The following is a 13,446-nucleotide window of genomic DNA, read 5'->3' on the forward strand; positions in this document are numbered from 1 at the left end:
CTTCTTTCTCCCGCCCCAACTCCAGTCATTGAAGCCAGAGCCCTGAATGCAGGGAGCTGCGAGTTATATCCCTCAGGGCAGGGAAGGAGACCAAAGCGTGAAAAATGTAGAAGTGAAGGAAAACTAAACCTTTGATAGTTTCTCATGCTCTACTCAGCGCTCGCCGGTAATCCTGCGGGGGTTGTAGGCCCCAGGGCCGACTGGGATGAGTTGAAGGGAGCCCAGAGTGTGGAACATTCCATGCAATATTTGGGACATAGTTATACGTACTTTGAAATTATTAGATGTATATCTAAATTCAAATTTATCCAACCCTACGTGGAGTGGGAAGGAGGACCGTGAAGCTTGATAACATCCCTAAACTGCGTCAGGCCCTTAAGCCGCTGTGCCATTGTTTTTGCTATTCTGCCGAGGTTGCTTTCCCCTCCCCAGGTCCCTACTTAACCCTCAGGCGTTAACTATGACTTAGATACCAGGAACAAATAGGCTCTAAACTCTAGAAAGTCATTCACACAGAAGACCCTACCCTGTTACATAAAAGTCCTGTCCAGTGCTTGCTGTTCCAGTGCTGCAAAACTACCTCTTGGAATAACCATCCCTTTATTATAGCATTTGTCACAACTGAATTTTTTGTTTGTTTCTTCTAGTGTCCCATCAGGACACTTTGAGTTCTTTAGGAAAAGAGATAACCCTGTTCTTTTCTGTACCTCAGCATCTAACACATTACCAGACCTATAGTAGACATTCAATAATAGTTGAATAGATTTTAGATGTTCCTGTTACCAAAATACCTCTAGAATGGCATCCTTGGAATGCCCCCAACTCCCAATCCTTTTTTCTTTCAAATATCCTTTACTTGTCTCAGTTCTGCCCCCTTCAGCCACCCCACTTCAACCCTACTTCCATGCATTTTTCACGAAGGACTCCAACCCGTTAGTTCTTTCCCTTCTATGGGCACTTAGTGCACTTACAGTCTGCATTGTAAAATTTCATATTTTATTTTAGATTGTACGGTTTTTGAGATAGAGATTATATCTTATCCTTAATTTTTTTAAATTACTCATATTTATCGCAGTCTTAGGTACATAGTGAATGTTCAGTAAATACTAATTTACTTGATTTTACAGATTGATCTAATTTCCTAGGAGGAGTCTTCTAAACTAGCATAAAGAGAGTAGGAGATTCCATCCAGTCTGAACATGCAGGTCCCAAGACTACACCCTCCATTATCCATCTACAATTTGTAGTTATTCTTTGGAGGAACAATGTTAATCTTTTACATTCCATATTCATATCCTGATATCTTTGCCCTTTTATGTGCCTTGGTGTAATTATATGCCTTATATTGATAATTCCTTTCAACTTTTTTTTTTTTTTTTTTGGCAGTACGATAGCCATGTATGCAGTAGCAGCACATCACCATTTAATGAATAATAATGCTGGTGATGATTCCTTAATAGCTTTGTCAAGGAATTATTTGCAGTGTGCCAGTCATTGTGCTAAATATCATGTTTGGTTGATATTCTGACCTTTACAAATGAAGAAATCAAGGCAAATGGATATTAAGTAATGTTTCTAAGTCATATAGTGATCTAGTGATAGGTGGAACTCAAAAGCAGGTCTCCAGCCCAGAGTATTCTATTTATCTATCTATCTATCTATCTATCTATCTATCTATCTATCTATTTATTTAAATTTGTTTCAGGTATACAGTACATTGGTTAGACATTTATATAGTTTATAAAGTGACCCCCTTAATTGCTCCTTCTCTCCTCTGGGTTTTCACCTAGTCAATATATTAATGTAACTGCATTCCCTATGCTGTGCTCCCCATCCCCATGACCATCTATCAACTACTAATTTGTACTTCTTTTACCCTTCACCCCATTGTCTCAGCCCTCCAACCCCCCTCCCCTCTGTCCATCTCCAAATTGTCCTCTATATTTGTGAGTCTGTTTTTGATTAGTTCTTTTTGTTCCTTAGATTCCTCATATAAGTGAAATCGTATGGCATTTATCTTTCTCTGTCGACTTATTTCACTCAGCATAAGAACCTCTAAGTCCATCCCTGTCATTGCAAATGGTAGGATTTCATTTTTTCTGATCAGCCCAGAATAATCTTAACCACTATGTGACAAACCTACAAATAAATGTTGATGATGAATTCTAATTTCTGCCTCCTCTCATTGATCTCTTGTCCAAATATTTCTGATAATCTTTCTGTGACTCTATCTCTGACTTATTCTTTTCCTCTGCCATAAAAGTGAGACTTACTCCCAGAAGGTAGAGGATGTGGGAGGTAAATGTCTGAGGATTAACTAAGAGTACCCTTGGCTGGGTTGGTTTAGGTGTTATAGCAGAAAGGCCTCAGCCAATTTGTCCCTGTAGAGCTGACCTAGTAAAGAAGGGGGAGGCACCTAATTTGGGCAGATAAAAAAAACAACTAAACAAGAAACTAAGTTTGGATCACTGAAGTCAAATGAGTGAGATGTAGATAGTAGTTGCGGGAATGAAGAAGGGACTTGAGTCCAGTAAAGTAAATTGGACAGGGAGGTCTGATTTTCTTTACTTTCTAGGTGATACAGAAGTATCACAGAGTCTAAGGACCCCATATTGAGCTTTTTGCATTGAGCTTAGGGATTCTACTGACCTCTGCCTGAAAGGGCTGCTTTGGTGCATATGCTCAACTGTTAGTTACCTCTTAAACTATTACAGTCCTCCCTAATTTCCCCTTTCACTTTTCTACCTCTAGGTTTCCATCCTTTTAGAACCAGTGACTAGGGAAAGCACATGTGGATAGCTCATCCCTAGCTACCAACCTCAGCTAGGACCTTGACCTTGACAGTCACTGCTATACATGCTCTCATTATGTTTCCAGATCCACATGTCTATGCTCTACGTGGTTAACCTCTATGGGCAGCATCACATGGTCTCCCTTGCCCTGGGCCTTCACATTAGAATAGGCTGATGGGAGGGCTAGCAGGTCTTTGTTAGTGGCTGAGTTCCTCTACCTAAGGCCATGACTTCCACTGAAGCTGTAACCCTCTCCCTTGTCTACAACTCCCACCAAAGTCCAATAACTGTCCCTGTAGGTTTAAGACTTCTAAAGGCTTCCTACCATTTGGAGTTCCTGGATGCTTTACTATCCCTTGTTGATTTACTAACCCAAGCCACACCTTTGTAAATAATCCCTTTTATTAAACCATGTCCAGTTAGCCCTTTGAGTGTGCCATCTGTTTTCCTGCTGGAGCCCTGACTAATTCAATCACTTCTTTTTTTTTTTTTCCCCTAGATCTTGCTTATATGTCCTTTGACTCTACTTCTAATTCTTTTCATTCTCACCATCATCAGTCCAGACCTTCAACAACTCAATTTAATAGGTATTGAACACCTGTACTATACTAGGATCTGTGACAATTACCTTTCCAACAACCTTTTGCAAGTCTCTTAACTGGTTTAGTGTCTCCTATCTCTGAATTCTACTGTCAGATCGATATTCATAAGTAATACTTTAATTAGGTTCTGTCCTTCCTCATACAACTTTAGTAGTTCCCAAGTGCCTATAAAAATAATAAACTATTTATACTGATATTTAATCCCTCCACTACCCTACCTTTTCAATCTGTAGGTGAACAACCTGTAAAGCCCTTAATTCTACATTTATTAACTGTCCCTTAAATTCGCCTTGTTTTCTTCCTACAGTACTTTTGCTCATGCTTACCACCTACAAGTAATTGTATTTCTCTGCACTTATTCAAATATTATTTGTCCTTTAATGCTGAGCTTAGACCTCAACCCTGTAAACTCTTTCCAGACCTTAACAAGTAGAAATGATCTCCCCCTCCCCCAAATGGTGTTTATCGTCTGTTCTATTTTTTAACAGTTAATGATGTCATGCCTTATGAAATATGTTCTCTAAACTTTTTATGATTATTTAACAATTATACCAGCTCCACTGCGTACTAGCTGTGTGAACTTTAGGCAAGTTCTTTCTCTCTCTCTTTACCTTTTGTTGTATTTATTGAACATCAGACATGCCAGATGGTTAGTATTTAGCTTGGTCACATTGTCACTGGGTCCCTGGTGACCAGACATTGACATGAATCCTATTCACATGGCCTTAAGTGCCATGAGACACTGTCTGAGCAAGACAGACATTAGTCAGATGCACAAGTAATATAAAATTGCAGCTGTGGTAAGTACTGTGAAAGAAGGATACGGGTACATTCATAGCTTTTAACAGGTATTTGCTGTAAGATAGGTATAGTAAGAGTTGGGGATTGGCAAGTAGTAGAGAGAGTTTCACAGAACAGCAGATGCAAAGCCCAATAAGTCTCTATGTCCCTTTATGGCATGTATCATGTCTTTTATTTCTGTTACCTGAATTGTACCTTCCATGTAATAGGAACTCAGTATTTGCTGATTTTTCTTGATTCCCATGTCAGAGGTGTTCAAACCAGAGCTCTTAGATTGAAACCATCCCTTGCTTAGTGCCTATCACTATAAAATATTTTCCAAAGAGATCTCACTCTTTGGAACATGTTAATGGTATATCTCGCCCTTAGGGTATGCTGCTTGTTATTTTATCTTTTCTTCACAGATTCTTAAGTTTCTTTAAAGGACTACATATTTCATGTATCTTATATATCTCATATGTCTTATGACTCATCCGTAAACTAGTGTTTCCCAGACACTATAGATAAGTATTTACTGATGATGATGAGAGCCCGTATTTCCTCCCCCATCCTCCCTCAGTCCTTCCATTTCTGGGAAACAAGTCAGTGACTGGAATCTGTTACTTCTTGTCTGAGATAATTCGGGGCTAGATACTGACAACCAGGCCTTTTTCAGGCTAGTAACAGATATGAGAAGAAGACAAATCCATTTATTTAAGAGTTGGGGAAATAAACGCCCAACAATAAAATGAGTAGGCTTATAGAGCCTTGAGGATAAATAAGGAACGTCTCCATGGTAGCATGGAAGGGAAACTGGCCATGTGATCACTGGCCACAAAGGACAATGCCTGGGATCCAAAGAAACTTAACTTTCCTGGATTAACTTGAGTCAGTTTTTGGATTTCTGGGTCTTAATTTTTTGTCTCCTTAAATATTACCCTTTTAAAACTGAGTTTGAAAGGTATTTGCCAAAGGACCCTAAAGTTAACGAAAGGAGGTATGGGAAAGGAGTAGAGGGAATGGATGATAACAGTAAAGGGAAGGCTGGCCCCGAGATCAGAAGTTCTCCCAGCACAGCCTCCTTTCCCATATGTAAGCCTGTGAGTTCAGGCCTTAATAATAGGGCTGGTTTGGATTTCTGAAAGAAGGTAGAGTGAAGGTCAGATCATTCATTTTATTTAGTAGCTTGTTCTGAAAAGACTAAAATAAACAAAAAAATCTCACACATCTTTTTCCTAGGTAAATTTGACCTGGTTTAGTCTTTAATGCAAGGCATGGGAAAACTATCCCTAAATACTTCTGCTTCAGTAGATTTGGCCACTACCTGAGTCTGGAGGCCCATGCTAACTTTACAGCAAAGGTAGAGTGTTATTTTACAAATAAACTAGGTTAACTAGCAGGGGTAAAGGACCAGAGTAGCAGCCTTGGAGAGGGGACAGTGTCCTGGCTTGTAGCAATAGTAAAACTGGTTTCCTTTGGTCAGGCCTCATAGGGAAATCCCCAGATGGTCTATTAACTGACAGAGGTCGGAGAATAATGAGGTGAAGCATAGAATAGGGGTTTTAGAAGCCTCTCATATAACTGCACCATCTCCTAGGGCATCTGATAGCCCATTCCTTTTCATACAGAAGCATCAAAGCCAAAGCACCGCGCCCCATGCCCAAAGGATTAGGACCCCTCTAACAGACGACATTCACTTTGGGCTGCTCACAGACACACGGAGAGCTGGGCCTCTGCCTCTCTTTGGCTCAACATCATTTTCATCCTTGGTCTTTGCCTTCTAGGGTTGAGGCTCCTTTTTAGTGCCTCCGCACAACAAAGTGTTCAGCTTCTCAGTTGAATAGCCCATTGCCTCCAGGGGCTGGAGCTGCAGTTGCCCCCACCCCTGTGGAAGAAGGAAAATACATGTACTTCAAGAGGGAAACAGAAGAGTGCTTTTATTTAAAATTTTTAAAAAGTGCTACAGTGACAGGACATTTCTGGGGATGGGAGCACACAGAATAAGTAGGGCTTCTCCTAGATTTCCGTCTTCCTGGTCCTAGCAGCAGCACAGGGTTTATAGAAAGCCTCATGAGTGCCTCTTTATTTCTGAAGCTTCCACCACTCACTTTCCCATCATCAAACCTAAAAATCTTCATCGAGTATCTCATTTCCATTTTGAAACCAGGATCACTGGTCGTAAGTTTGGGAATCTGGGGAGCCCTATCCTAAAACCATATCTGCCCCCATGCAGGAAGTGTATATTCAGCATATTTGGTCCTATATACATCCCTCTAAATATATATATATATATATATATTATGTTTCTTTTCTTCTTAGATAAACCCCTTCATATATATCATATCCTAATTCCCCAAGCTTCTACCTACCTTCTTGTTTGCTAGCTCAAGTAAAACTCTGTCATCATTTTCACTAAGTTCCTCAGTAGCGGCCTTTTTCATCTTTTGTTTTGCCCTTATCAATTGTTTTGCCCATCCTCTGAAATCTACCCCCTGAACTTCTGTGCCTTGTGTTCTCCTGACATGCCAAGTCCCTGGTTGGTATTGTCAGGGGCCCCATTTCTCACCAGGCCTGGCTGTTTCTGAAGCCCATCCAATAGCCTAAAAGGATTTCAGTTCAGAGGAGATGGGGGCTACTGTCTAAAGAGCCATTTGGGTTGGTGGGGAGGGAGTAGGCGGGTTATGAGAGAATAAGCCAGGCTGAATTAAAAGGACAGTATGATTTAAAATGCAATTTAGAGCAAAGTCTGGGGTCGTGGTGGAGAATCAGAAAGGGTAAGTCAGAAAATGTTTTAATTTTGTCATCCAAGAATGTGAGGAGAATCTGGGGGCTTAGAATAGACATCAGAGGGTGGGAAGAGTGATTCCCTCAAGAGGGAAGCAGCTGTGTACAAAAGAAACTAGATGGAGGATAACTTGCTAATAGATAAGAATACATACACACACACTGCAGTGCCTTTTGCCCTTGCACATTGAAAGAAATCGGGTAAGTTTAACAAACAAAGTTGAGAAACCAGAAGCTGGCTCTTTGCCTTCTGTTCTCTGTTTCAAGGTTTCAAGCTTTTCTGGTTTTTGTTTTCTTATAGCTAGGGAGTAATGGTGGGGTTTACAGTAAGTGGAGAATAAAGGGTCTTCATTTTCAAGGTGTAATAGGAGTTCAAAGAGAGATCAATATAAGAGGATCTTGTGCCTTTGTAGTAAGTGGTAACCGTGGTTCCAGCCTCAGAATTTTGTGATTTTCTTTGCATGGCTCTGTGCACTGATGCAGCACACATTCTAAGTAAGCGTGTAGCTTATAACAATTGGCTGAGTCCACCTTAAACTGCCACTTGATTCATACAGGGATTCTATGCCAAACCACTTTGGGGCATAGGAAGTATTTCCTTGGTTTATAAATGAGACCGGGAAATACTCTTGGGATTTGGGGCGTTAGAGAAAGTTCTAGTCCCAGAGGGAAAAAGGGATGGCCTGAGTCTGATCTTTTAAAGTATGCCTTTAACTTGCCTGAAACTGGCCTTGTGGCAAAGGAGAGATGAGACCGATACTCACTTTATACCAAATCTCAGAAATAGCCAAGGGAGACCATAGTTATTTGATCAGGAGGTATAATTTCCTTCCCTCCCAGCATTGCCAAATGAAATAGCTGGCACTTTTCAGAGGGCACTGTGAGGGGTAACAGGGAGAATAGTGTCTGCCAGCCACAGAGCTCTGCCTCTGCCCAAACCTTAACAAAGCATTCCCAATTCCCAGAGGCTCTATACAGCAGTCTGGAAATCTGAGAATTTACTCATTCCCAGTGGGGTTGGTTTAACTTCCCTTGGAACTTTGTGCCCTGTGAATCTAGTTTTAGTCAAACATCAGTATTAAGAGGGAGAGGCCCTTGCATTTTCACTCCTTCCTTCTGAAGTTTTGGGGTTAAGGGAAGAGTAGACTGAGCAGAAGAGAAGCCAGGGAGAGTGTAATCTGGAACACCATTTCCAGAGCTTTCCATGGGGTCTAGGTGCTGGACTCTCCAGGGGAACATATTGACGAGGGTCATCCCATTCACAGGACACAGGGAAACCAATCTTCCCAGGGCAGCCTGGAGGACAGGTTTAAGGATTTGGACAACAGCTCTGCATTGGTCACTCCACATTGAAGAGTTCAGAATCCAAGATGGGTGCAGGTGTGGTTGTGACTATAGGTTTTCTATTTCCTGGGTCAACCTAATTCTCTGAGAGCACAGGTATCTGTGAGAGAACTGGGTATCCTAAGAGAGAGTCTACTTTAGAAAGAAGAGAACAAAGGTGACCAGGGTCCTAGGTTATAGTCAGGAGGTCCCAACAGAAATTCACCATGAAAAACCCTGACTTCTTTCAACAGGTTGGCAGAGACCCCAGGATAAATTGATTGCAGATTCCTATATTTCTGAGGGCACAGACCCCAAAGGGACTATCAGAGAATCTTGCCTTAAGGAACTTGCTAGATGGAAGGTTAGAGAGGGAGGGGGCTTCATCCTCAAGTCAGCAAACTTTCTAGTGGTGGCGGGAGGTGGGGGGAGTCTCCATCCAACTGCATGGTCCTCCTAACGTGAGTCTCCAAGCATGGCTGACGCCTCTAAACCACTTCAACCTAATCTTCCCTCTCCTTCCCCATCCTGGCTTAGAAGAGATGTGTATAATGTGGTGGAAGTGGGGTACAGTGAAAGGAGAGAATGGGAGGAAAACTTGGACTCCAGTTGGCCTAGACTACCCACAGGCCAATGGGTTAAAGGAGAGGGAATAGGCAATGAGTGCTTCTGGAACTCTCCAGTAAGCCTGGGCAATATCCTCACCCAGAGTACCAAAAGAGGAAATGAAACCAGAGGGACAGGGAGGTAGGAAACCAAGCTATCAGACGTTGCTGATACGCACACTAAGAGCACTGCCCTCCTTCTCAGCTTGTTCCCTTAATGACTCCTCCAGCTTGAGCTTTTCAGGGTCTCCATAGCGTACAGTGCTGTCACGGAGGCTACTAGGAGGGGCCACTTTCACAACTTGGTCAAAAAGGCTAAAGTCAGCTACGTATTTGCCACTGGCTGACAGTGAGATGGCAGGTGTGAACTCGTAGCCCCAAAGGATCTCCTCTGGCAGGTAAGAAGTGCGCACTTGGCAAGTTGCACTGGTAGATTCCACTGTCCCGCTTAGGATCAGCACCAGCTCAAAGTCACCCTCACCACTGCGAAGCGGGAGGTCTTTCAAGGGACTGGTTTCATCTACCACATGGTAGAAGGTAAGGGGTAAAATGAGGAAGGGGCTGTCAGAGGCTGTGTCTACTTGGAAAGTCACATTGACCTGGTTGAGCCGGATGTTCTCGCCCTCCTTGGTCTGGTGGGTCTGAAGCAGTTTGCCTGTCACCTGGCAGCCAATGAGGAGGCTCTTACGCATATTGGCAACTCGGATCATAAGGCAGGGCTTCCCATTGTGGGCTGCTACAACCGCATGCTGGCTGAAACGAATAGTCTCAGCCCGCTTCTTGGGACGAGCAATCTTTGCCAGGAAGGTACCTGTGATGAAGATTTCCAGGATGGTGGTGAGTACCAGCTGGGCAATCAGAAGCACAATAGCCAGTGGGCACTCCTCACTGATGTAACGGAAACCATAGCCAATGGTGGTCTGGGATTCGAGGGAGAAGAGGAAGGCCCCAGTGAGTGTGTGTACCTGTACCACACAGGGGGTATGGTTGGCTGGGGGGCCCAGCTCCAGTAGGTCTCCATGGGCTACAGCTACCAGATACCACACCACGCCGAAGAGGAACCAGGTGCCTGCAAAAGTTGCAGAGAAGAGCAGAAGCTTGTAGCGCCACTGCATGTCGATGAAGGTTGTCCACAGGTCCTTGAGGTAGAGGAAGCGTTTGTCAGCAATATGTTCCATTCTCACATTGCTGCGACCATCTTTTGTCAGGACTCTCCGCCGTCGTATCCCTGGGCCCATCAGGGGCCGACTTTCTGTCTGAGTGGTCTGACTGTAATATACCTTGGCAACTGATGTCATCTAGAGGGAACAAGACAGTATAATGGTGGTTATTGCAGAAATCCAGCCAACTCCTAACCTCCAACCCTTGGAAAGGAAGAAGTAACATCCATTTTGGTACCACTGATTTGTTCTTTTATTAGCAAATGTTTATTGAGCATTTGCTATTTGCCAGGCACTGTACAAGATAGTGGTAAGTCAAAGATGAAAGTGACATCCTTGCTCTCCAAGAACTCGCAGCCTAGTGAGAAAGAGGTATTCAATAAGCAAATAATTTCAATGCAGTCTGATATTTGTAATTCTTAGGAGAGGCCAAGAGAAAAGTTTAATAAGTTCATAGTTTCTTGAATGTGGGGCCAGAGTAAAGAAGGCTCTACTGATTTCCATTTACCACAAAACAAATCCTGTGAAGATCTCTAATTCTGAAGTAGAATCCCTCCCTACCCTCATTAATGGCATCAGCAAGAAAGACTATTCAGTTAAGTATCCCCCTTAACACATACATACCCTTTCTCCATGTTTTTTCCTAACTCCAAGTCTATAATACTGGTGATACTAAGATATTCATCTGGCTCAGAAAATAACAGAAACTGCCCAATATACTCTTCAAAATGTTCTCTAAGCACCCAGCCCATTTCACTATGTGTCTATGTGTCAGTATCATCATCATCATCATCATCATCATCATCATCGCTATCATCTGGAGAACTTTGGGCTGAATTAGGTTCTGGATTGGTGTTAGGAAGAGCACAGACAGGACAAAAAGAACAAGAAGCAAGAAGTAATGGCAAAGGAGAAGCAACATGCTGAAACTTTCTGGCAGCACTAGAATATTTTCCCAAGGACGGAGAAAATCCAGATTGGAGGTGGCAAAATTGTTTTGAGTAAAGTAGGAGAGTTAGGAGTGTATGTTAGTGGCTATGTCTGCATAAACAAATTCAAGATTGCTATTTGCCCTGATAGAAGAAAGTAGGACAAGTCTCTGAAATAGGAGATCACTTAGTACAAGGTGCCTGACATCCCTGCCCAAGGAGTAACTTGTACTTTTCCAGCAGAGAAAGAATTTTAATAACTTGAGCCCTTTGACTCTGGATCTGATGGCGGGATCTTCTGCGAAGGAGCAGTGTGTTCTCAGGGGTGTTTGATCCTTGGGGGACAGAGGCTCATCACATCCTCCTTTCTGAGAAGTCTGAGCCATTGCATTTTGACATTCTTCTTCATACTACCCCTACTCCACCTTCTCCACAGCCTGGAAAACTCAAAATTGTTTGGGTCCATTCATATATCCACCCAAGAAGGCACTAAAGTGGTGATTACCGAAGGGTGAGAATCCCCAAATGTTCAGAATCAACCAGGAGCTCATTTTACTAGCCCCCACTGCTTGGAACATTTGCCCAAGTGAGACTACTTAGCCAAACAGGGATTCCATCTGCTGCCCAATATCCTTAGCTACTTTAGAGCATAAGGGAAGCTCTGTAATTCTGAAGTTTGAAGAATTCTTATTTAGATCCCAAGTAAAGACCCATTCATTACCCAGTAGTAAGAAACCACCACCATGATGCCTACGTATATATACCATTTTAAAGTTTACGCATTAACATGGCTTTTCTTTTGATCCTCAAACTCTTGAAAAGTAAAACCTCCATGAGAGATTTTTGAGGAACTGTTAGAGAACAGAGGAAGTACTAAAAAGTTGTGGATGAGTGAACATAATTTTAATTTTCAGTAAGAAAAATGAGGTACATTTCACAAACTACAAACAAACAGGTGAGATATTGATCCTAGACAAGATTCTAGGATGGAACATTAAGATCGTGGTATGTGGGCAGAGTGAGGGAAAGGCAGTTATCAGTAGAACCTAGAATGAGGTTACTAAGAACATGTCATACCAAACTAACCTTATTTCCTTCTATGACAAGGTTACCAAAGTGGCAAATCAGAGAAATGAAGTAGCTAAGCAAGATTTTTTTTACCAGATCTCTCATTATGTCCTTGGGGATACATTGGGGGTGGGGGGGAAGGGATGAACAGAATACTACTCTAATTGAAAAAAAATCAGTGGTACAGGTGAGAGGATCGTGACAGCCTGCAATCAGTTTTCTAGTGATGTACCAGAGTTTATCTTTGGCCGTGCCCTATTCAATGTCCTTAACTAATTTTATTCAAAGTATGGAACACATGGCCATCAATTATGTGGATGACATAAAGTTGAGGTGGATCGCAAATGCAAGGTCGGGGGCAGAACTGGGATCCAAAAGGAGACGGATGAGTGGGCCAAATTTAACAAAAAAGATATATATTGGGTTATATATTTGCATCCAAAAAATTACCTGAGCAAGTTCTGGATTGGAAAGATGTGATTTAGTAAGTAGAACCAAGAAAATAAATTTTACCAGAAAATAATCATGTATGAGTTACCTATGTGTTTTGGTTGCCAGAAAAGCAATGCTATCTTAGACTAGTTGAATTAAAGTATCTAGAATAAAGAAGATGATTCTGCTCTGCTCTGTTTATCTCACACCTACAATATCGAGTATCAAGGAACAATCAGGATATGAGAGGATTCAGAACCAGATCATATAAGAAACAGTTGAAAGAAATGGAATTTAGTCAGAAAAAAAAATTATCTGAAGGATATGATGGCTGTGTGCAAATATTTGGTTTGAAGGGCTGTCAAGTGGACAGGTTTGGACTTTACTTTGAGCTGCAAAAGGAACAACCAGGAATAGTGAGTTCAAACCACAGAGAAAAAGAGTCCAGATTGATATGACAACAGATTGATAAAGCAATCAGGACATCCAAACATGAAGAGAGCTTCTCAAATGGTAGTGAGTGCCCTCTCCCTGGAAGCGTTCAAGAACAAGTTGGACTAGCACTTTGCAGAGATTCTCTAGAAGAGATGAAAGCTGAGACAGAGAATGCAGAGCCTGGAGCTTCTAGAGCCCAGTATTAAGGCTGCAGACTTATGGGCACTGGAGATTTGGGTTACTGGCTAAAACTGTTGTGATTGCTGCCCTCCAGCTGTGCACCCCACTGTTGCCAGCCTTTAGATCTGCCTCCTCAAGCTGTTGTGCCACCGCCCCCAGCCAAGCAGTTTTGTTCTCTGTGGTGGTGAGAGAAGTAGATAAACATTCAGATACACTACACCCCTTGCCGGCCAGGCCCGGGGAAGGGAGCAGGTCAAAGTTCTGGAAATGGTGGTTGGTGCCCCACCTGAAACACACATACTCTTTCCTCTGGAGGGTGCTGTTTTCCCCCAAAACAGTGCCTGCCAGGTGCAGGG

The 13,446-nt window shown here is 42.4% G+C and overlaps 1 protein-coding gene across 1 annotated transcript in view; it reads right to left on the reverse strand.

Moving 5' to 3' along the window:
* Nucleotides 1-6,098: 6,098 nt before the first annotated feature.
* The window catches only part of KCNJ10 (potassium inwardly rectifying channel subfamily J member 10), a 29,389-nt gene continuing 22,041 nt past the window's right edge, over nt 6,099-13,446 (reverse strand). Inside the window, exon 2 of the mRNA XM_016139408.2 lies at nt 6,099-10,184. Coding sequence (XP_015994894.1) covers nt 9,045-10,184 — 1,140 coding nt within the window. The 3' untranslated portion in view covers nt 6,099-9,044. The remainder of the gene's footprint in view (nt 10,185-13,446) is intronic.

The sequence above is a fragment of the Rousettus aegyptiacus genome, unplaced genomic scaffold (genome assembly GCF_014176215.1).
Source record: "Rousettus aegyptiacus isolate mRouAeg1 unplaced genomic scaffold, mRouAeg1.p scaffold_m13_p_17, whole genome shotgun sequence".
NCBI lineage: Eukaryota > Metazoa > Chordata > Mammalia > Chiroptera > Pteropodidae > Rousettus > Rousettus aegyptiacus.